The sequence below is a fragment of the Solanum stenotomum genome, chromosome 8 (assembly GCF_019186545.1).
Source record: "Solanum stenotomum isolate F172 chromosome 8, ASM1918654v1, whole genome shotgun sequence".
Lineage (NCBI taxonomy): Eukaryota > Viridiplantae > Streptophyta > Magnoliopsida > Solanales > Solanaceae > Solanum > Solanum stenotomum.
In genome coordinates this window covers 30,538,528-30,564,324 of record NC_064289.1, presented here as the reverse complement: position 1 = coordinate 30,564,324, position 25,797 = coordinate 30,538,528, and the positions used below count along the sequence as shown (strand labels likewise).

The 25,797-nt window shown below is 37.2% G+C and overlaps 1 protein-coding gene across 1 annotated transcript; it reads left to right on the top strand.

Moving 5' to 3' along the window:
- Positions 1–2,044: 2,044 nt before the first annotated feature.
- LOC125873352 (uncharacterized) lies at positions 2,045–24,534 on the top strand. The gene is made up of 6 exons (XM_049554265.1): positions 2,045–2,576; positions 7,726–7,854; positions 7,942–8,062; positions 8,155–8,236; positions 23,828–23,981; positions 24,078–24,534. Exons 1-6 carry the CDS (start codon positions 2,259–2,261, stop codon positions 24,216–24,218), a joined length of 945 nt encoding a protein of 314 aa, XP_049410222.1. The 5' UTR covers positions 2,045–2,258; the 3' UTR covers positions 24,219–24,534.
- Positions 24,535–25,797: the final 1,263 nt, after the last annotated feature.

Genomic DNA, 25,797 nt, shown 5'->3' with positions numbered 1-25,797 from the left:
CTTCAATTTTAAAACTTACGTAAATATTTTCTTACATTTCGAACAATTTGATAAACCCATTAGATTTCAAGATGATTAGAAGGTATCCTATAGTTTTTTTTATTTTATTTCAATCAAGTTCTTTCAATTTTTGGGAAATTCACCGATTCTTTTAAAATTATCATTTCTAATTTTGAAGCTATATGAAAAAGAGATAAATTAATTGATGATACCTTCAAAATTTTATATTTTCTTAGAAACATAATTAATTTTGTTATCAATAATTCAATAAAGTCTAGAAAATTGTATGTGTTTTTTTTTTAAAAAATCATTGAAAGAAAGGAATTTGACTGGAGAAGAAGAAAAAAAGAAAAGAAAAAAAAGGGGGAAGGGGTTCAACTTGACGAGGGGGTGGAAGATGAAATCAAAATTAAAATAAGTCAAAAAGTAAGAGAGAGAGAAATAACGAAAAAACTTAAAATGGAAAAAATATTATATTTTCAATTAAATTAACAAGTGTCATGTAATGATTGATGTGTTTCAAAAGATTTGGACTTGATCGAAAAATGATGTAATAATATCAATTCAAAATTATTTAGGGGGTAATAGAATCCCCACATAGTTAAAATGTCTTTTTAAAATTTTGGGACAACTTCAGGTGTCACTTTGTGTCTTTTCTCGCAAGATAACAACATATAAACAAAAGGCCAAGGAAATAGTGGTGTGGATTTAATCTTGGAAGAAACGCGTGGAATACTTGAACGTATTAATCAACTATATGCTAATGTTGACTATGTTCCTGTTGGATCAACAATATTGTATGTTAAGTAATTGCCCGCTACTAAGAATTAGATGAAAAATACAAGTTGTTAGGATGTGCAGACAATTGTGAGGAATGAAATTGTAATTAACTCGATGTACTCTAGTGTTTAAATGCGTTAATGAATAAAAATTTTGGTAACCTAACATGGAGTTTGATTGCCCCAAGTCTAGCAATAGTATGATAATGTTTAAACCGGAAATTCAATAATAGTATTGTCGTTAATTCAAGATAACAAAGTTGATACTTTAAGAAAATGCAGAATTAAAAAGAAATTTTCTTTTACAAAGTAAATGGGTTAGCTTATAATGTGACATATCTGTAAAAATTAATATAACACCGTGAGAATAACTATTAGGCTGGCCATTCTTGTTGGAAATTGTGTGAACTTACTATAGATTCTATCTAACAACACAACAATTATTTAGTTTCCATATTATAAAGTACATGTTGAATATATTATGGAACTATTCATTTGCCGTTCAAGAGAGACTAAATCTACTTTTAACAAGGAAACTATGATAAGTATGGACTCTTATGAGCTAATGTTTCTAATGATAATTAAATCAATTGTGGCTAGATCGATCAAGACATATAATAGACCAAAAACAAAATCGATTGACAATTATCATATGATTCTTGATAGAGAACCAATGATAAGACAAACTTAGAGTTTAAAAACTTAGTCTACATGTTGATTAACATGTTAATGTTGCTAGTTAGAATAATAATAAGTCATTGGATATATATATCTATTCTCGTAATGATTAAATGGAAGAAACTAAGAATGAAGACATAGTTTGACAAACTTTTGAAAATTAGAGATGTCTTGAATGATGTTTGATTTACATGTTGTTTAACTTGTTTGTATTGCAATTTAAAATAAGAAATAAATTGGGTAAAATTCAGAATGATCGAATAAAAACCACTCAAAATGGGGACCAAGTAAGACAAACTTTGATAAATTAGAGAGGACTTAACATGTTCTGTCAAGCATATACCCAAAGACATCAAAAAATATGTTGTCTAAAGTATATACCCAAAGACATCAAAAAATCAAAATAATAGTAATAAGTAGAGCTTCAGAATTAACAATATTTTTTTTAAAACAAATTTCAATAAGATGTGACGTAAGGGGCAATTTACCTAGTCGCTAACTATCAAGAAGAAAAACATTATTATATTACTTAATTGTAATTCGCACTACAACATGTAGCGTCAAGGGCCACTCTCTTCACCGGCGCGTGAGGATTCCCATGCATCGTTTCTTTTTCTCTGGCTAATCTATCTTCTTCTATCTACATTTCAATTCAATGACTATGACTTGTTTGTCGAGGCACCACCTTGACAGCTACACCTCCGCCCAGACTCCAATTTGCGACTGAAGAAGACCCACGATTACCAACACAGAATTTGCACGTTAGCAGCCTGTGAATCTCCTTTCCTTACCGGTGAACCTATGGCGGAGCTGGCTCAGGCCGCCGATGTTTACGCTCCGAGGACTCTACCTGCGTGGAGGTCGCTGCTTAACTGGCTTCTTTTCTTCTTTCAGATCTTTGTTCAGATCGTTAGAGGAACGCCTTCTCTCAGTCAGGTACTTTCCTATGTCGGCTTGCGTAATACCTCTTTCCTTTCTTCTACGCCGCAGTTCAAGCCGCTCCCTATTGTTGAGCTGCCGGAGTCTCAGGAGCCGCCGCACCAGCCACCTCTTACTGTTTCTACCTTGCAAATTGCCGCCGGAAGAGTTCCAGATGCTAACGGAGAGCAAAGACTCACGGTAAGCAACCTTCCTATACAAATATTTTAAAGCTTATTCTCGACCTTATTTAACAAGATGAAAGAATATATTGAGCAACACTAAATGAAAATTACTAAGACTCATCACGTATCTAAATATTCTGGCACTGCTACTCTAGAGCTGCTAACTCTATTTCAGTTTGCACATCTAGCTAATAATCGGTTCTTGGGTGCATGAATAGGTTACTGTTACGTATTCCACTTGGTAAGGACTAAGGAGTTTTACCGTAGGTCATCTCGTGTAACTTTTTTCTTGCTTAATTAGTGTTGCAATAACCATAAGTACCAAAGGAAACAGTAGATGAAAAAAACAAGAAAGGGAAGTTGCTTAATGATTCAATGTGAAAGAGCAATGCATGGGCATAAACAGTTAAATTTTAATTCCCAAATCTAGTTAACACTGCAGCCAAATCTAGTTTACATTAAATTATGTTCACTGTTCACTGAAGAAACCAAACTTTGAGCAGAGGGTCTTATCGGAAACAGCCTCTCTACCCCACAAAGATAGGGGTAAGGTCTAAATACATCCTACCCTCCTCAAGTGGGGTCTTACACTAGTTATGTTGTTGTTGTGACATGCATGTGCATGCTTTTCCCCAATTTATTTCCTAGGAGGTGGTGATGTGTAGAATTGTTTTCCTTTTTGGTATTGTAGAGGATCTCTAATTCTGCTTCAAAATATTACCATTACTTCCATGTATGTATGTCAGTGGAACATATAGGATGTGGTACTCCTTCTCCATTGGTAGAGGAGCCATATGAGTCCGAAGCAAGCTAAGTGACAATAGCAAAGGTGGTTTAGTGATGTAATTGTTACAGACTTGCCATTGCATAAGAGGATGTTTGGATTGGCTTATTTCAAGTAGCTTTTGACTTCTAAGCTCTTTTTGTAAAAAATTTTTTGAGGCATTTGTGAATGACAAAAAGTGTTTTTACGCACTTTTTTTAGGCTGAAACAGTACAAGAATAAGCTAAAAACCAAAAGTTAGGTATTACCAACTTATGACTTTTAACTTTTAGCTTATAAGTTACTTTTAAAAAGCCAATGAAATTACAACTAAATAAAGGGAAGGTAGTTCAAGAAGGGCAGTGAACTATGAAAAGGACAAGAAAAGTATGAAATTGATGAAATATTGGGCGAGTGCAATGTGTATAAGTACTGATATGTCGGAATATACAGTCAACCACCCTCTCTATAGTTGTCATTCGTTATAACGACAGTTTAATATGACGGCTTGATTTTCTCAAAACTATTTTTTGATGTTATATTTTAATTCTCTATGACAACATTCGAACTACAAGAGGAAGGACATTCATTATAGCAGTATACTCTTTGTCAAATTACCGCTCTATAACGGTTATACTCAAATATTTTGTAAGAAATATACAAGATCAAAATATTTGTGATAATCATCATTAATGTCATGCACACAGTAAATTTTCATCAGTTCTGGTCATAACTTCATGAGGAAAGACTATTGCTGTTTGCCTATCTTTTGAGAGAAAAAAGACCACAATTGATGTTTGCCTTTTTTACATTCATAATCTTTCTAATTTTGCATAATTTTGTAAACGTCAACTACTAGTATACATATATAACAACACCTCACTATAGCAGCTATAAAATATTTAGACAAATGCTTCCACTATAAAAAGGTTTGAGTGTACAGGGGAACATGTTCTGGTTTACAAGAAGTAGGAGTGGCTTGGTTTTCCTTGTTGCTTGTAGTCCTAGTTTTTTCTTTTGGTTTCTTTTTTGATTCTATTTTTATATATATTTTTTTGTTTTGTCTATTGGAAGTTGGCATGCTTAGAAAGGTTTACTGCCGATAGTGCAACTATGGCATGCAAATCAGATTAATAGGACAAATGATATCAACATATGAATCGGTTAGCAAAGTTTTAGTTATGCAGTCCGACATGGCTATGGTTGGGCTTTGCTACAGGCTCGGATATAGCAGGATCTGTTATATCTAATACTTTAATTAGTGTATGTATGTATGTTGAAGAGGCCTCATATGGGATGGGAAAACCACCTCCATCCCCAGGGGCACCAAGTGAGGTGGAAGCACGCTAAACTACAATGACTTAGGTAGTCCAATAGTGTGTTTTAAACTATTGGACTACCTAAGTCATTGTAGGTAGTCCAATAGTGTATTTTAAGCCCATCTTTAAAAGCTAATTGCCTCATGGTTTTGTATAGTTGGGTTTATTTATCCCCTCTAGGTTCCCCTGATTCATTTCTGAACTTTGTCAGCTCCTTGACTCTTAACTAACAATGTAAAGGATAGCTGACCTTTTGCTACTAAGCTTTTGTAACTATTATGCATCTACTTGATGCCTGCAATAGAACTAATTACCATCTGTTTACTGCTCAAATTTGGAACTTGTTTCTCAACATCACAAGCATGAACTGGACAATGCCAGAACATACATCAGATCTGTTGAGCTGTTGGATTAGGAGGGGAGGCAGTAAGAGTCAAAAGAGATGGTGGAAGCTAATACCATCATGTGTATGGTGGTCAGTCTGGAAAGAAATGGAAGATGTTTTGAAGATAGATCCAATTCCATCCACAAAGTTAAATGGAATTGTATAGTATCTCTACTTTTTTGGTGTAAACAACTTTGTATAGATGATATAGACCAGATTATAGATTTGATAGGAAATCTGTAATTATCCCTTTTTGGAAGTAGCCAACATACCCTTAATGCTGAAGAATTCAACCTTACCAGTTTCAAAAAAAAAAATAGAACTAATTACTTCATCAAAACAAAAAAAAATTAGTGTGCTTTAAGCCTTTAACATAGACAAACTGCAAATAGAAGATCAGACGTGACACTTGCTTGTGTAGGCTATGTATATAACGAACAATTAAAAATTCTTATGTATTAGGATGGAGGTATTTAATGGAAATTGCAACTTGATAATGGGAAGGAAGTAACATATCAAAGAAGAAGATAACCGATATGAATGAAGAGGGAAGTTGTGATGGATGGGAGGACAGAAAAAGTGTGAAATATGGCATTGATGAAAAACGGGAACGAACAGAATCTTTATTGAATGTCAATATTTCAGCATATATATGTGAAATGAAAGGGGTAATTGCTATGATTTACAAGAAATAGCATATGCTGATTCTAGTTATTGCCGGTAGTTTTTATATTGTTTCTTTTGATTTCTTTTTTTATTGTAAACATGTATAGTTTCTTTTAGTTTCTTCTTTTTGTTCTTGTATCCTTTATTGTGATTATTTTCTTCTGTCTATTGGGAAGATGGCATACTGGGCCTCAGAGTATTAAGAGAGCCATTGAAAACTGGAGCACATGGAAGGTTTATAAAGCTATCTGATATCTGGAGAATGATCCCTGCCAGCATTTTTTTTGGTGTTTGTGTATAAAAATGAACAGAAATTTTGTTGGTTTATCAACTTTGAATCATTTTATTAACTAAGTGATCGTCTTAGAATAACCAGTCTCTGACTCTATCTGTGAACCCCTCAGTATCTAGCCACCAATTTTCGAACTTGAAATACCTTTTATTTTTGTTCCAAGTCCCACTTTGTAGGGCTAATGGTACATGATCTGAAATAATCCTTTGAAGTGGGATTACTTTCAAGTTGTTGAAGCGTTCATCCCATTCTTTTGAAAACAAGATTCTATCTATTTTGGAAGCTACTTCATGGTTGTCCCCTTTGTACCAGGTGAATGTTGGATTTTCCATTTGAAGATCAATTAGCCCCATATCTTCAATGAAATCTAAAATTCTCTCATCCCTATTGTTCTTCTAACACAACTCCTTTTTTCTGAGACAATTTTTTTTTACTCTCTTTTGTACTACTTTTGCATCTTCTTGATGCCATCAATGATGCTACTTCACCAAAATAAAAAAGAACAAGTCCTAAGGTGTCTATTTGTGTCTTCTGTTCCTTTTTTATGTTGCCCATGTCCGAGAGTAGCTGTAAATTAAGAGAGACCCTGAGAATTGATGGAAGAGGTCTAAACTTTAGGAGTTGTTGGAGCTGAATGGTCCTGTCTATATGCTGATCTGCGACTTGTATGCTGCTTAAATTGTGACTGATGCTACTTATCCAAAAGGAAAAATAATGTGACTGATGTTAATTCCATGGCTTGCTATATCATCTGAATATTTATGATGTGGCATTTCTGTTGTGACCAGTGTTGTTTTAGAGGATTCATATAGCCAACTCCAATTATTTTGCTACAAAGGTGTAGTTGATTCATTGGCGTTTCTTTTGTGTCTTGTAGCTCTTCCTGTATGTTCTAGTTCTTTGTTAGTAGGACCTCTGTTAACCCTGATATTTCCCTGAAAAGTTAATACATTGTTAGCATAGCAGCTGTTTTGGTATCCTATGTTCTGCTTGCTGGGTCTTTTTTGATCAGTGGTAGATTCAATGCGAATTGCAATTGCAGAGGGGGAAGAGTCTGCATGCTTTGTGGTGCTTTCAGTCTTGCATTTTGCTACTAAATGTTCTCTTCCCGAAATGCTTCCTTTTTTTCAAATAAACCCCTCCGGTCGATGAAAATTTGGGAACCATAGATTCATTAGTACCGGTTTTAGGGGACTGCTAAGAGTTATGTGAAAAAAAGCATTGAGATAATATCTGTCATCCTTATCTCATCTACTGAAAACGGAGCTCCCTTGATCATCTGAAGAGATTTTTAGAATTGGCCTACTGAGGCCACAAGCTCTAATGATTTATTTTTGTTGGGACCACCAGATTGAAGGAAACCTCATGCACGCTTTGGAATAGGGTTACCTCTTGGTTACTTTACCTTTATCAAAAAATAAAATAAAATAGGGTTACCTCTTGGTTTGAAGAATTGATACCCTTCATTTGATGGAATAAAATTAAAGCTCAAAGACGTTCTAGAATCTGTAAGAGTATTATGATCAAATTTTACAGAAAGTTGACTACTAAGAGAGATTGGGGGACTTAGAGATGGGTTAATATAATCTTGGTGGGCTGTCAGATAAGCAGATAGTAAAATTATTTATTGAATTTCTTAGTACTAAGTGCACTAGATTGGTTGAACGACTGGGTCGTTTTCTTTGTTTAGCAAAATGTTCTTTTTGAGCTTTTTCTCAAGTTCTTAAATATTGCTTGTAGGTGGTTCTTGACTTGGATGAAACTTTAGTTTGTGCCTATGAGACATCAAGTTTGCCCAATATCTTACGCACCCAGGCTACAGAGGCTGGATTAAAGTGGTTTGAGCTTGAGTGCACATCTTCAGACAAGGTTATATTTTCACTTCTGTTTATGATTGAGTGATTGTCTGGCAAGTTCCTTGAATTTTTTTATCTCATATATTCTGGATGGTTTTAGGAATGCGAAGGCAAACCTAAGATCAATTATGTCACAGTTTTTGAACGTCCTGGATTGCATGAGTTTCTAAAAGAACTCAGTGAATTTGCCAATCTTGTCTTGTTTACTGCTGGGCTTGAAGGTTGGCCCGTTAACTTGAGATTTATTTTGTTGTCTTCCTTAATTCACGGGTTCATCTATAAATGGTTAATTCTCATTGTTATCTGTGTGCAGGTTATGCAAGACCTCTTGTTGACAAAATTGATGTTGGAAATAGGTTTAGCTTGAGACTTTATCGGCCTTCAACAATTAGCACGTCAGTATTGCTATTCTTATGTTTTTTCCTTTTCCTGTTTAATTCCTATGCTACAGATTCTGACCTAGCATTATTCTAGGTGTTGAATGTGACTCCAAAAATAAGTTCCAGTTCATGTGCTAAAAATAGAAAGCAGAAGAATCTTACAGAGGCTTCTCGTGTGCATATGTTTGATCACTGACCTTGATATATGTGTGTGTGTGTGTGTGAGAGAGAGAGAGAGAGAGAGAGAGAGACAGAGAGAGAGAGAGAGAGGGAGGGAGGGAGGGAGGGAGGGGGGGAGGCACAGAGAGAGACGAGTGGAAGTCATGCTGCCTCATCAGATGCCATATGCTGCATGTGAAGCCATTGACCTTCCATAGATTGCTAATAGATGGTGACGGTTCGTAACTAATTTTTTGTCTTGATCCCCCATTGATCTCACTATATTATACAAGTATAACTCGCTTTGTAGCGGATAAATTCAATGTGGGTAGAGCAAAAAAAAGGGGTAACAATAATAGAAAGTGAGAATTTGTTTAAAGTTGACTTGTTAATCAGACTTTATGAGTATACCTTGATGGCCTTTATTAACAATGAAATTACTTTGACGGCCCTGTGTTGCTCCTGCACACACAAGTGTACGTGGTTGCTCAAGTAATACAACAATTGTAAACAATCAAAGGTTGGATCCCACAAGGACTGATGATTGAAAAATATTTCTGATAAACTACTATTACACAAAGAACTAGTGTTTTCACAAAGAAGTGGTTTGGTTGATTACTTCTAATTGCAATGATTCAATAAATATTTTTATTTTGAGATAAAGGTAACTGTGTATTCACAATAGGCTCTCATCATCAAACAAATGATGAGCATAGGTCACTTACAATCTCATCAGAGCATATCAAAACTAACTTATGGGAGATTACAAATTTCCATGGAAATCAACAAAAAGTTCTATATCCCCCACCATATTTTGTTTACACCAAAATTACAAAAGGCTAAAGCAATTCATTCTAATCTTTTGGATGTTGTTTCTCGTATCCTCAAATCATCTTGCATTTCTTTATTTCCACAGAGTCCACCTAATGCAAGCTGGGAATAACTCCCACCAATCTTCACCAGAATCTCTTCTTCCTATCTCCTCCCAGCTATATAATAAGTCCTTAGTGGTCCTTGGCTTTACCCAGTACACACCAAGTATACAGCGGAACATGTTCCACAGGTTTGCAGCCACTTTGCAATGGAGGAATAGATTTCTATTAACTCTGCATCTTGATCACACATGAAGCACCTTGAAAAGATTTGTCTCCCTTTTTTCTGAAGCACTTCTCGAGTCAAACATGCCTTTCTGCACACCAACCAAGCAACTTGAGACTTTTAAAGTTAATTTTACCTTCCAAATTAACTTCCATGGTCAAAATCTAATCTGTGATTGATTAGCATTGTTTATCCAGTAGCATAACTTTACTGTGAACACTCCTTTGTTATGCAGTCGCCAAATAGGCTTGTCAGGTTCATTGGAGATGCCTGGAGTGGCATGAAGGACCTGAAACAGGTTAGTGATCCTCTCAATCTCCCAATCATTAAGTGCTCTCCTGAAAATGAGGTTCCAACCCTGAGGGCTCCACCATTGGAAATTGTGGCATTGTCCTGTAGATTGAACAGATCTGGGAAAAGTGAAAAGTGATTTAAGGCACTCTTCCCAATCCATATTTCATTCTAGAAATCAATTTTCCTGTCATTTCCCACCTATAGTGAGATGTTGTCTTTGAACTGGGGCCATAATCTTCTGATGGTTTTCCACACACTACAATCAAAGGTTCCTAGAACCTCCTCAGTTGACTAATGGCTTTGCAAGCCATACTTCTGTGTGATGACTCCCATTCTTTTTTTCCTCTTTATTTGTAGTCTCTCTTCATCCATTATTTTCACTAGTAATCTCATCATCTCAATAACATTTCAATCAGTTTTTTTCTCAAGCAATTTTTCTTTATCTTTTTTTTTTCATGTCACATATTTTTTTTTGAGAAAGGTAACATTGTTTCTATATATCCACAGGTATGCTACATCAAAGTGTAGTCCCCCTCCAAAAAGTTTTACTTACATCATTCCTAGGATCTTCTAGTTACAACCAGTCAATAATATTAAACACATTTTCAGCATCTTCTATCACTACTTGCTTACACCAAAAATAATAAAGCCCTAGGCAATTAGTCTTTATCTTCTGGATATTGTTCTGTTTTCCTTCAAAGCATCTTTGATTCCTTTCCTTCTTAATTGTCCACCAAATGCAAGCTGGGACAATCCTCCATCTCTTCTCATTTTTTCCTGCATTTCCATCCCTGTTCCAGCATTGTAGGACTTCTATAATACTCCCAGGCTTTGTCCACTTAATCTTCCTCTTTTGGATAAACATCTGCCACAATTGATCAGTCCATTTACAATGTAAAAAGAGATGGTTGACTGTCTCCACCTGTTCTTCACATAGATAGCAACTAGAGCATAGATTGGGTTTCCTCTTGTTTAAGTTCTCATGTGTCAAGACTGCCTGCTTTGCCAAGAGCCATGTGAAGTAATTCACCCTGTAGGGAATTTCTGTTCTCCAGATCATCCTCCAGGGCCATCCTGCATGCTGCTCCTCCGTAGACCTGAGTTCTCTGTATGCTGATTTTACAGTGAACTCTCCCCCTTCCATACTAGTCTTTTATCACTTACTAGTTATCTTTGGTGATGATTACACTTGACCATCCCTTTGTTTAGATTTAACAATTTTGTCACAATTTATGCTATAGTGTTCCAGGAAGCAAGATGCAAAAACTAGGGATTCAACAAAATGGATCCAGATAAAAATATGGCTATCAAACAAAATGTTACAGGCTCAAAGGACTAACTAGTGATAACAATATCTGAAAAAGCTAAAATTTGCAAAACATATCAAAGAAAGCATATTATCATCTTCTAAATAGAGCAATATTTTTTATTTCGCTTCAATAACATACAAGACAAGTTCTACGTTAAGATGCAAAATATGGAATAAGCAAGAAATCCTCAAATGGCACAAGTCTTAATCAAGATGAATCAATTTTACTTCTAAGACAAATAGAGTCATAACAAACTACAAAATAAGAATAAACTATATATAGTCATTATCCTAACCTAGGTGTTAGAAAATCTGTTATTATATTAAACCAGTGTTTCGGACGACGAAAGGCGATAAAAGGCGGCAAGGGTTTGCCTTGCTACAAGGCAAGGCGCTCGCCTTTTTGAAGTGCGGCCCAATTAATACCAATAAAATAAAATATTTAATTTCATATATAAATAATTGTTAAGAATTCCCACATCGGAAAAGGGTTGGGAATTTAGTCTCCTTATATGGACTTAGACAATCCTTCCCTCATAAGCTAGATTTTGAGGTTGAGTTAGGCCCAAGATCCATCTTCACAGGGTATAAGAGCTTTCTTTAGTGAGAAAATAAATATAATAAGAGAACAAAATTGCTGAATTTTTTTTTCCCAGCAAAACCTCCATTGTTCTGCGATTCCGACACTCTCCAGGGGTATTGTGCATATACCAGTACCACCATTACGATCGGAATCCTTGCAGGTTGTGTTTCTCAGCCACTTTTCTGGTAGCTTTTTTTTTCCAGCAACTTTTTCCAACAAGACAACAAGCAATTCTCCAGTTTTCCAGATCTGTTCTTCAGTTTTTTCCCCAGAATTTACTTTATTTTTGAACACTAATAGATCTTTTTTTCATGTCTTTCGGATCCGATATGTTTAGCACTAAATCTGTGAGTTCCACCTGCCCAAACCATGGCATCACCACAGAACCTTTGACAGGTAGTGCAAACAATATCTGGGTCCTCCTCTGTTCAATTATGGTGCAAGGGACAAGGTGTTCAGGATCACTTGAATACACAGGCCAAGGATATTACTGTAAAAGATAGGGACGAATGGGAGAAGATTGGTGCTCAATTTGTGTAGTCTGTTATGGAAATCTATTGATTCAAAGTTGATGCCATTGTTTCGACCATTCCAAACTTGCTTCTTAGTTTGGGAAAAGGCTCATGGGCTATACACAAATGACATATCCCACTTTTATAATGTGATTTCTCGGTTGACTAACCTTAAAAAGCAGGACTTGGATATGTCAACTTATCTTGGACAGGTTTAGGCGGTTATGGAGGAATTTAATGAGTTAATGCCCGCTACTCGAAATGTTGAAAAGCAATTAGAGCAGCGTCAGAAGATGTTTCTAGTTGTTACACTTGCTGGACTTCCATCTGATCTTGATTCAGTGCGAGATCAAATTTTGGCTAGCTCTACTGATCTTGTTATGGATGACCTGCTTGCTCGATTGTTACGACTAGCTGCACCACCTATGTCGTCTAGTCATCTAGTTCCACCTGCAGATTCTTCTGTCCTAGCATCTCAGACTGCATTTTAGACTGGAAAATGGCATGGAGGCCGACATGGGAAACAACGACCAAGATATGGTCATTGTAACAAATTGGGTCATACCCGTGAGGTGTGCTACTCTCTACATGGTAAACCAAAGAATGCTCATGTTGCTCAAACTGAATACACTGGTAATCCCACCATCAATTGTTCTCTTTTTCTGAGGTAGAATACAATGACTTTCTTCAGTATCAAGCGAGTAAGAAGACATCTTCATCAATAGCTTCCGTTGCCTAAGTTGGTGATCCCGTTAATCCTGTTGCTTGTATCTCACAGTCCACCACACTTGGCCCTTGGGTTATGGACTCAGGTGCTTCTGACCACATTTCTGGTAACAAATCTTTTTTGTCTAATATTACTTACTCTCAGTCCCTTCACTGTTACATTAGCTAATGGTTCTCAGACCATGGCAGCCGGAGTCTGTCAAGCCAATCCCTTACCTTCCTTGACTCTAAATAATATTCTTTTTGTCCCTGGTTGTCCCTTTAGCCTCTTGTCAATAAGCCGTTTGGCTAATCTTTCCAAATAGGCTCTACCTCAAGTTTTAATTTCAAAAAAAGTTCTCCCAGGCACATGTCCCCAAAATCTCTCTCTCCTAATCTAGGAGATCAGAACTCCCCTCCGGCGACCTTCTGTCACCGGAATCCTCTCCTCTTTCTTTCTTTCTTTCAACCCAGCATAATCTTCTTTTTCTTCTAACCTATTTTCCTTTTCTTCTAATCAATGGATGAAGATATGATTTTCTTCGCAATAGGATTCAAGTCTTATGACATAGCTAGCGATGAATCATGAGCAGAGATGTGGTATGACTAGACTGAGAGAGGAAGGATCATGATGAGCAGAGCTAGCTTTACTCAGAAATCGATGGAATGAATCTGTTCGATCCTTAAGGAAGCGTCAAAGGTGAAAGGAAACACAGTTAGAAGATGGAGAAGACAGGAGCATGTTTCACACTTATTCTGTGCAAGAAACTTTAACAACAAAGGAAGATATATAAGCATTATCAGCATTCAAGGCAAGCGCAGAGCAGTATTAATAGTCCCAGAAATCTCATTCAATGCTGGTTGGTGGGATCTGGCTACCAAAATTGAAAAGTTCATTTATTACAAAGCTAATAAGACAGTCAATCAGAATTACAAAATGGTGGATAAAGAGATTCCATATGCAGAGTCGGTGAGGAGGAGCAGATGGTCGTCCAGAGAGATCAATAGTGCAGTCATAAAGGAGAGAGGGGACACCATCCTCATAAATGGTGGCCTCAATCAACCTCGAAACGAGCTCTTAGGCAAGAGCCTTGTTGGTAGCTTTCCAACAATTGGATCTGAGATGGTCACCCTGTCGGAAGTTCGTAGATGGGCAAGCAAAAATTGGAACCAAGCCCACGGCCTTAACGTTTACGAGATGGGAAACAACTGCTTTCTCTTCGAGTTTACGTCCATAAATGTGGCCGAGCATGTTCTTAGAGGAAGATGGTTGTGGAAGAATCAAGGAATTCGGCTGCAATGGTGGTCGCCGACTGTTGGTGCAATTCAATCTAGGGTTGCCATAAGCCAGTCGTGGATCAGATTAGTGGGCCTCCCTTTATATTTGTGGTCTCAGAATGTATTTAAAGCAGTGGGGGACTTCTGCGGTGGCTGGGTGAAGACACAGGAGGAAACAAATCTTCGCAATCACCTAAAGTGGGCAAGAATACTAGTCAAAGCCAACGGAAATTCCATTCCGAAGGAGGTGAAGATAGCTTTTGAAGGTATCAAGTATATCATACAAGTATGGGATGAAACACCGGCAAGGTTTTTCGCCGGAGAGAGTGCATACGATATCGGAGGAGATAGGAGGACTCAGTCTTCAAACCAATGGTTATTGCAGAAGGGTGAAACTTCGAAATCCACTCCAGCTGGTGACAGGAACTTTCACGTGGGAAGCACAAAAGATTTTGAATCTATTAACAGGGCACGTGATACTAAGCAGCTGAAAGGAAAAGAGTTGGGCGTGGACTCACTGGCCCAACAAGCTTGTAACTTAAATGAAAAGTAGGCCAATATTTCAGATTGGACCTTAGAGCCTTTGCTCGATGAAATACAAGCAAATTACAGGAATTTAGTGGCACCAGACAAGGAAGGCGATCCAGTCCATCTATTCCATGGAGACAGAGATGAGAATTTCGAATTTCTAGCAGATATAAGGGACGAAGACGATATGTCGATCATCCAAACAGAGGAAAGAACAATCACGGAAACACAAACAGGAAACGATAGGTACTGGAACATAAGGCAGATGGGGAAGATATAATTGAAGATATCATACCACTAAATTCAGAAGAACAGGACATTGGTATAGCAGCAGAGAACGAAATTCCTTCATGGGTCCAACAGAATATTATCAGGCTTAGCAAAGAATTTGGAGTGCACTTTATTGGATGTGAAGAAGCAGCTCTGAATCTATTCATGAAAATTGATGGCAAGAGGGAAGCAATTGAGAAGATGGCTGGAGCCATAGTTCCTACGACTCCAACAGAAAAGATCCCAAGAGAACTCAAGAATCTGGAACCAGCTAGTAACTTCGTGAGCTATGGTACAAGAAGTAGGGGGGGTTGTTTCTTAGATTTTTTAAATGAAAGTTAACATAGTTTCATGGAATGTAAGGGCCCCCAATGATCCAAGGAAGAGGCTACTGATCAAAAACATGATGAACAATTGGAGGGCAGATGTGTATTGTTTTCAGGAATAAAAAATTAATGGAGATATAAGAGGGGTGATAAAAGAGATTTGGGCAAACAGGAGGGTTAAATATGCACAATTAGAGCCACGTGGAACAAGAGGGGGCATCATTATCTTATGGGATAGCAGTATCTGGGAGGGTGAAGTTTGTGAAGTAGGGGCTTACTGTATCACATGTAAGTTCACAGGGAAAACTCAGGTTTTTGAATGGCATCTATCTAGTGTCTATGCTCCAAACAATAGAGACGAAAGAGAAGAAGTATGGGGAGAATTGGGGGCAGTAAGGAGTTTGTTTAGTGGACCTTGGGTGGTGGCTGGGGATTTCAATGTAGTAAGGTACCCATCAGAAAAGAAGAACTGCAAGAGATTGAATAAGGCGATGGAAGATTTCTCAGATTTTATAAAGGATATGGAACTACAAGATTTACCACTGAAAGGTGGTAGTTTCACATGGAGGAAAGGGGACAGACAAGAAATTGCAGCAAGACTAGACAGATTTTTGATTTCCGAGAAATGGGAAGTTTCCTTTAGGAAGATTAATCAATCAATCTTACCTAGAGTTACATCTGATCATAATCCATTGTTGTTGGAATGTGGCAACTGAGAGAAACAAACATCTTATTTCAAGTTTGAGAACTGGTGGCTACAAACTCAAGACTTCAATGAAAGAATTAAAAATTGGTGGAATTCTATAACTTACGTGGGAAGACCAGACTATATACTAGCTTGTAAGTTGAAACTACTGAAAGTCAAGCTGAAAGATTGGAGCAAAACACTTCATGGCAATCTTGGTATGCAGAAACAGTGCACTCTCAACCAACTAGCTGATCTAGATTTGATTGAAGATCAGAGAACTTTATCTGAAGATGAGTCCTACTTGAGAGCAGTATTGACAGTGGAGTTGGAGGAAATTGCAAAGAGGGAGGAAGTTGTTTGGAGGCAAAGATCTAGGGCCCTTATGTTCAAGGAAGGGGCCAGGAACTCAAAAATATTTCCATAGGATTGCTAATTGTCACAAGAGGTACAACAACATTGGCAAATTGATCATAAATGGAGCCTAATGTTACTGAACCAGTTGGGATCAAAGATGGAATAATTAGATTCTACCAGGAACTATACAGGGAGGCAGAAGTATGGAGACCTCAATTCAATCCTAGATTCCAATTCATTATCAGTGAAGAGGATAATATTGCATTGCAAGGCCAATTTGAAGAATAAGAAATCAAAAACAGTGTGTTCTCATGTGCAGGGGATAAAGCACCAGGCCCTGATGGTTTCTCAATGGCCTTTTACATACAGTGCTGGGAAGTGATTAAGGAGGAAGTGGTAGCTGCCATCCAGAACTTCCATGATCAGGGCTATTTTGAGAAAAGTTTTAATGCCACTTTTATAGCCCTGATTCCTAAGAAAGTGGGAGCATCTGAATTGAAAGATTTCAGGCCAATTAGCCTAATTGGGAACTTCTACAAAATCATCTCAAAGATCCTAACAGAAAGACTCAAGAGGGTTATGCCAAAGTTAGTAGATGATCAACAAATGGCCTTCATAAAGGGTAGACAAATTATAGATTCCATTCTGGTAGCTAATGAATGTGTAGATGTGAGAACCATATCCAAAGTCCCAAGAATTCTTTGCAAGCTAGACATAGAGAAAGCTTATGATCACTTGAACTGGGAATATTTGTGGAGCACACTCAGGAGGATGGGGTTTGGCAACACCTGGATAAAATGGATGAGGTTTTGTATGACCACAGTGAAGTTCTCTGTTTTGATCAATGGCTCACCATCTGGCTTCTTTTCCTCTGAGAGGATTGAGACAAGGAGACCCCCTTTCTCCTTTTCTTTTCATCCTTGCTATGTGAGGTCTAAGTGATATGCTGAAGATTGCTCAGGTTAATAACAAAATTAGGGGCTTCAAAGTGAGTCAGGGGGATTCACTGGGAGTGTCTATCTCCCACCTACAATATGCTGATGACACATTAGTATTTTGTGATGCAGAAAGTGAACAACTGAAACACTTGAGGGTTATTTTCATTTTGTTTGAAGCAATATCTGGACTCCATATCAATTGGGGAAAGAGCTTTATTTATCCTGTAGCCTCCTGGCAAATAATTTAGGTGGCAAGATACAGGAACTTCCCACCACCTATCTTGGCATGCCTTTGGGAGCTAAGAGTAAATCTTTGAGCATCTGGAACTCTGTGGTAGAAAAATGTGAAAGGAAGTTGGTTAACTGGAAAAGTCAATACTTATCCTCGGGTGGTAGAGTCACACTTATCAACAGTTCTTGATGCCATGCCAACCTATATGATGTCCCTTTTTCCTATGCCTGGGAAGATCATTCAGAGGCTGGACACAATTAGAAGAATTTTTCTTTGGCAAGGTAATGGGGAAGGGGTTAAGAAATTGCACTTGGTTAAGTGGGATGTTGTTATTTCCAACAAAAAAGAGGGAGGTCTGGGAATTAAGAATTTGAAAGCCCATAATAAGAGCCTTCTGCTAAAATGGCTCTGGAGACTAGCAACAGATGATCAGAGCTTATGGAAGGACACTATCTTTTCAAGATATGGAAAGGAAGGATCATGGACTACTAAGGAGGTTAATACTCCTTATGGTGTGGGTCTATGGAGAACTATTAGAAATCAGTGGCCAAGAATTTGGAGCAACTTTGTGATTAATGTGGGAAATGGGAGGAAAACCTTGTTCTGGAATGATATATGGATGGGACAAACACCTTTGAGACAACAGTTTCCAGACATTTATATTCTCAATCAGCAGAAAATGGCTACAATTGTAGAAGTCAGAAATGAACAAGGATGGAACCTGATTTTTAGAAGGTTCCTCAATGATTGGGAAGTGGAGAGAATGACTCAGTTCTATAATACCTTGGAACAAGCCAAGAACCTCACTTGTGAGGAAGACAAATTGACATGGAAGCTGGAGAAAGATGGCAAGTTCAAGGTGAAATCAGCCTATAAATTACTAGACATTTCAACTAAAACCAAGGAGTTGTGGCCTTGGAAGATGATCTGGAAAGGGAAGATACCACATTGGCTTACTTCACATGGCTTGTTGCAAGACAATCTGTTCTAACTCAAGATAACTTAATGAAAAGAGGAAAGGACTTATGCTCCAGATGTTTTTTTTGTGAATTTGAGATAGACAATAAACCATCTTTTTTTGCATTGTAAAGTGACTGAGAAACTATGGAAGTATTTCATTAACCTGAGAGGTATCACATGGACCATGCCTAGAAATACTGCAGAAGTCCTAGCATGTTGGAATAGAGATGGAAATCAGTTAGGACACAAGGAGAGATGGAAGATTGTCTCTGCCTGCATCTGGTGGACAATATGGAGTGAGAGAAATCAGAGATGTTTTGAGAACAAGAGCATCCCTTTCCAAAGCATTAAAATGAATTGTTTAGTGACCTTTTACTTTTAGTGTATCCATTCTATTCCAAAGGATCCGGGGGACATCACCCTATTCTTAGATAGTTTATGAGGGAGATAGGTGTTTTGATTCTTGTTGGTAAACCCTCTATACTTTTGATGTAATTACTACATGAGTTCACTATTGGTGTACTTCTATGTTGATAATGCTAGTTAACCTTCTCAAAAAAAAAAAAGCCGTTTGGCTAAGGCTTTAAATTGTTTCGCCTCATTTTATAGTGACTTCTTTGTCATACATGACCTCAATACGGGAAGGATGATTGACGAAGGGCATGAGTTAGATGGACTTTATTATCTCAATTCTCACAAATCCACTATAGTTTGTTCAATCTCAGTCTCTCCAGATTTAATCCACAAACGATTGGGACACCCTAGTTTATCCAAACTTCAAAAGATGGTACCTAGCTTGTCCAAATTGTCTAAATTAGATTGTGAGTCATGTCAATTGGGGAAGCACACCCGAGCTACTTTTCCACGTAGTCCTAATAATCGTGTAGTCTCTTTCATTTAGTTCATTCTGATATTTGGGGTCCTTGTAGAGTCAGTTCTACATTGGGTTTTAAGTATTTTGAGTAATCATCATTGAAAGTAACAAAATACTTAAAACCCAATGTGACTCTACTAGGACCCCAAATATCATAATGAACTAACTGAAAAAGAGACTCTGCACTATTATTAGGACTACGTGGAGAAGTAGCTTGGGTGTGCTTCCCCAATTGACATGACTCACAATCTAACTTAGACAATTTGGACAAGCTAGGTACCATCTTTTGAAGTTTGGATAAACTAGGTTGTCCCAATCGTTTGTGGATTAAATCTGGAGAGTCTGAGATTGAACAAACTATAGTGGATTTGTGAAAATTGAGATAATAAAGTCCATTTGACTCATGCCCTTCGCCAATCATCCTTCCCGTACTGAGGTCCTATATGACAAAGAAGTCACTATAAAATGAGATGAAACAATTTAAAGCCTTAGCCAAACGACTTATTGACAAGAGGCTAAAGGGACAAAATGAACATTATTTAGAGTCAAGAAAGGTAAGGAATTGGCTTGTCCGGCTGCCATGATCTGAGAACCATTAGCTAATGTAACAGTGGGAAGGGACTGAGAGTAAGTAATATTAGACAATATAAAGATTTGTTACCAGAAATGCGGTCAGAAGCACCTGAGTCCATAACCCAAGGGCCAAGTGTGGTGGACTGTGAGATACAAGCAAAAAGATTACCAACTTGGGCAGCGGAAGCTATTGATGAAGATGTCTGCCTTACACTCTAGTAGTACTTGGGAGCTTGTTCGTCTACCTCCAGATAAATCTACAGTTGGTTGTCGGTGGATAGATACAGTGAAGGTTGGGATTGATGGATAAATTGATGCACTTTATGGCCTGAAGCAGTCTCCTCGAGCATGGTTTGAGAAGTTTAGCATGGTTATTCAGTTGTTTGGAATGTATGAAGTTAAGTTGATCTTTTTGTGTTCTATTATCACTCTGCTCCAGGTTTGTGCATGTATTTGGTAGTGTATGTTGATGACATAGTTATCACAGGCAATGATGATGAGGGAATTACCAAATTGAAACATCACCTTTTCTAGCACGTTCAGACTAAGGATCTTTGTCAATTGACATACTTCTTGGGCATCGAGGTTGCTCAATTCAATTCAGGAATTGCCATTTCACAAAGGAAGTATGCACTTGATATTCTTGAAGAGACAGGGATGATAGATTGTAGGCCTATTGATTCTCCAATGGATTCAAATGTTAAGCTCCTACCAGGTCGGGGGGGGGGGGGGGNGGACCTCTTAGCGATCCAGGAAGATATAGAAGGTTGGTAGGAAAGTTGAATTATCTCACAGTGACTCGACCTGATATTACCTTCTCGGTAAGTGTCGTAAGTTAGTTCTTGAACTCTCCTTGTGATAGTCATTGGAATGTAGTTATTTGCATTTTTCAATACATAAAATCTGCTCCAGGGAAAGGACTTCTTTATGAAGACCGAGGACATGAGAAAAATGTTGGATATTCAGATGCAGATTTGGCAGGGTCACCCTCTGACAGAACGATCCACTTCGGGATATTGTGTTCTAGTTGGGGGAAATTTGGTGTCTTGGAAAAGTAAGAAACAAAATGTGGTTGCTAGATTTAGTGTAGAAGCAGAATATCGGGCTATGGCAGTGGCAACATGTAACTCATATGGATCAAGCAACTACTGAAGGAGTTGAAATTTGGAGATACTAAAGGAATGGAACTTGTGTGCGATAATCAAGCTGCACTTCACATTGCATCGAATCTAGTATTTCACGAGAGGACCAAACAAATAGAGATTGATTGTCATTTTGTTAGAGAAAAGGTACTTCAGGAGACATAGTCACAAGGTTCGTGCGGTCAAGTGATCAATTTGCAGACATATTCACCAAGTCCTGGTCCCAAAACAAGTTATATATGTAACAAGCTTGGTACATATAATTTGTATGAACCAGCTTGAGGGGGAATGTTAGAATCCTAGGAATATTCTAGTATTTCTATAGCATATGTAAATATAGTAGGTAGCTTGATTTCCTCTTAGATTTACTCTAGCTTGATTTGATTTTGATTTGTAGTGATTAGGTATTGATTTCCTTTCCTTTTTAGGACATGTATACTTAGCTATTTAAACCCCAATAGCTTGTGGGAATAATCAAGTTGAGTTCTCTCTCAAACTCTTCTCTTCTCACAATAATCAAAATCTCAATAGCAATAACATATAAGAAAATATTTCAATTCAAAAGCTGAAAATAGATAATACGTACTTAGAACTTGAATGAGAAAAAAACAGAACAGAAAAAAACAAAGGTAGAAGTGACTCTGAAGAAGAAGGAAAATAGAAACAGAGGAAGAAGAAATCTGAAGAAGAAATACATATTGGTTGGATTTTGGAGTCGCCAAAAAACTCTAGCTAGTCGCCTGAGGAGTCTAGTCGAAAATCCTAAAATTACCTTTTAACATTTAAAACCCTAAATTGGTCACCTTTTTTTTAAAAAAGAAAATACAAAAGGCGACCCCTTTCTCGCCTTTGTCGCCATGGCATCGCCTTTTGACGATCGCCTCGCCACAATGCTAAAGTGCGATGAAGGGTTGCCTCGCCTCGCCTCGCCTCTCGCCATTGGCGATTGCCTTTCACAACACTGTATTAAACACTCAAGCTCAAGTTGGGAGGAAGCAGGAATTGAGGCAAAGAATAGAAGTTATTGGAGGACCATTCCAGCATGCATCTGGTGGACCATTTGGAGAGAAAGGAATGCTAGAAGCTTTGAGGACAGAAGCAAATCCCTACAAATGATCAAAACAGATTGTATTCTGTTATTATGTTTTTTGTGTACAAAGAGTTCCCCTATAGGTGCAGAAGCAATCCTAGACGTATTAGAATCATGCTAGGCTTGCTTTTTTTGTTCCTAGATTTTCATACTTTTTTGTAAAGGGGCTTTCAGTACTACATAAGTACTGGTTTATAATACAAATCGTTACCTTCTCAAAAAAAAAAAAAAAAAATTAAACACTCAAGCACTCACATGAAAGTACTACTCAAGCTTAGACCTACATATGATTTGCATCAACCAAGTCAAAAAGGGTTTTTTCGTTTCCCTCCTTTACTACTACTAAAAAGAAAATAATAATAAAAAAATAAATCTAATGACTAATTTTCCTCAAGACGGTCGTTATCCATCCATCATTGGGAAAAGTCTCTACCTATGACTGAAAGAAAAAAAATACAGTTCAAGGACTCAGTTGGAAAAGAACCGAAAACAAAACCAGGGGAAATTATTCACTACCTGATAAAATAATATAGAAGGCATCCAAGCAAGTTCTCCACCCCACACTAGAAATTGTGCACAGTCCTTTGGCCTAACTAATATTTTGAGTTGTAAAGTTGAGAAGCTCCCAACTACATACTTGGGTGCCTCTGGGTAACCACCACAAGGAGTTAGAGATATGGGATGGGATTGTTGAGAAAATTGAGAAAAGGTTAGCCACCTGGAGGATCATTACGGCCAGCTCAGATTGTCTCCCATTAGTGTTTGGGCTGTGTATGATTTTCAAATTAAATCCTTAATTTGTTGAAAAGCATGGTGGATCAATGTCAATGTTTCTAAAAAAGTTTCAAGCCTCTTAGTTCATCTCTTATGTTGGACAGTTTCCCGATTCAGTGATTATTATTGGGTCCACTTATATTTCTGTATCAAAAACTGGTGAAACCCAGTGTAGATTATACTCTAACCTTAGTACTGGCTCGCGACTATCTACGGAATGTTCTAAATCTCGAGACTAGGAATTGTGATATATCTGGTTTCCTAAGACATGTTGGACAGAAAACATGTCTCTGATATGAGATTCTTTGATGCTTAATGCTTGTCACATGCTTAGACGGCTTAATTTCTATCGTTGGTAGATAGAAAAGAGGAGTGGATTCTTTGTTTTGTGCCATTTCTTCGTATGTGGATCGTTAATCAACTCATTAGTACACTCTATGCGTTTTGATAAGGATCTATCGTTACATAATTTTTATCAATATCACTCCTATGATACATCAATCCTGTTGGATTGTTTCGTGAAAGGACCTCATTTCTTTATGGAATTCATGTTCTCTTAATGATAGTACTTGTCGGGAATAAAAGGGAGTTACCCAAATTATACTTATAACAGGATTACCCATCAAGTATGTCTAATTTAAGCTTCTCCCTCTCAGGAAAATGATGAATGTGATGTCCCCAAGATAAAGAAAGATTGTCATGACTTTAGAAATTGATTACTGATATTAGATAATGAATTTTCCTGTACCTAATGGTTCAGATCAAATATTATGACATTTGTAAGGTCCATAAATTTGTGGTATGCATATCGCGTTGATTTCTGTGTCCTTGTTAACTCAGCTTATTGTTGATGCAACAATTATTTAAAAAGTTCTTTTCAGCTTATTATTGTGAATTTGACATTTTCCTTACCTCACAGGGAGTACCGAGAACATGTGAAGGATTTATTATGCATTTCAAAGGACTTAAGCCGAACGGTCATTGTTGATAACAATCCATTCAGTTTCTTATTACAACCTCTAAATGGAATTCCATGCATTCCATTTTCTGCTGGACAACCACATGATATACAGGTTTAATAAATAAGAAAACCATGTACGGAATCTATTCCTCAAATTTAGCTACTATGCTCCGTTGACTTCAACTCGGGTTTTTTAATTCTGTATCAGCTTTTGGAGGTAATTCTTCCACTTCTCAAGCATCTCTCCAAGCAAAAAGATGTGCGGCCTGTGCTGTATGATAGATTTCATATGCCAGAATGGTTTCAAAAGCATGGAATCCCTGCTTCAGCATTGACAAGCGGGGAATGAAAATCTTGCTGGTGAAATTGTAACTAATTCCTGGACACCAATCCTGTAATTGTTCTGGGAGGGCAGTCCTCTTCACCCGAAGAACAATTTTTGTATAGCTAATTTTGTGCAGAAGAGCAACCAACAGGGAGGTCTCAAGTACTGATCGGAATGTTCTCTCCCACTATATCGCAGAACATTCTCATTGTGGAAATTAAGATTATTGTGTAACTTGTTCATAGCCCCTGTTTTTGGACGATGTTAGTGTTTGTGCGATTGTGTAAACAGTCATTGCCAATAATTAGTCCCTTCTCTCTGAAACAAATTCTAGTTTAAAGGTTTGACCGTTGGGATGCTCTCTTCAGGAATGGTAATGTTAAACATTCTAGGTGACATTTGGGTGTGTTTAGTCTGGAGAAAATATTTTTCAATTTTTTCATAGTCGCTTAGTAATAGTTTTGGAAAACATTTTCAGTAGGAAAATGACTTCCTAGTAGAAGTAGATAAAATAAGTTTCACAGGTGTGCATACTTCATATTCACCCCACCCCTATATCTCCCAAACCTTCACCCTTACCCTTAAGTTTAAAGTGACATGGAGATTGATGATGATCTTGCACATTGTATTACTCGAGGGTGAGTGAAATGGAGGCTCACACCTAGGGTATTGTGTGATAAAAATGTGTTATAAAGGCTTAAAGGTAAGTTCTATGAAGTGGTGGTTAGATTCATATTGTTGTATGGAGTAAAGTGTTAGTCAGATTAAAATGCACATGTTCAAAAGATAAGGTAGCAGAGATGATGTTGCTCAAATGAATGTATGAAAATATTATGAGAGATAGGATTATGAGTATAGTTATATAAGATAAAGTGGGAGTGACTTCCATGGCAAACGAGATTAAAATGAGTTGAACATGTGAAGAGGAGATGTATGGATCCACCAAAATAGAGGTGTGAGAGGTTCGCTTAAGGAGAGGTAGAAGTAGACTTAAGAACAACTAAGTGGAGATGATTAGATATAACATGTCACGTCTTCAATTATTGAGGACATGACTCTAGAAAAGGTATGGAGATCAAGGTTAAAGGTAAAAGAAGGAGTAGAGTGTTGTCATACTTTTATGTGGAAGAGGTAAGGGACTAGTCTCTTCTTTTCATGCACATTGTTTCATTTACTTTGTCAAACTTGTTATTTTGCTTTCAGTTTTGCTTTGATTGCACTTAGTCGAGGGTCTATTAGAAGTAATAGGATAAAAATAGAGGCTTTATATTGGGTAAAAGGCATAGAAAAAACAGTGAAAGACGTAAGTATTACCTCGTATCTTTAGAATAAAACAGAGGTTTTATATTGGATAAAAAGCATAGAAAATACAGTGAGAGACGTAAGTATTACCTTGTATCCTTAGAATATTTTTTTTTTGCATATGAAAAATATTACAACATACCTAAACATTATTGAATCTATTTATCTATCTATCTATATCTATATTACCTTAAAAGCATGAACTCCTAACTTGAATGTTAAATTACTATAATATTCCTAACTTAGGTTGTGACTTTTCTGATAAGTTGTGACTTTTTTCGATGAGTTGTGACTTTTCTAA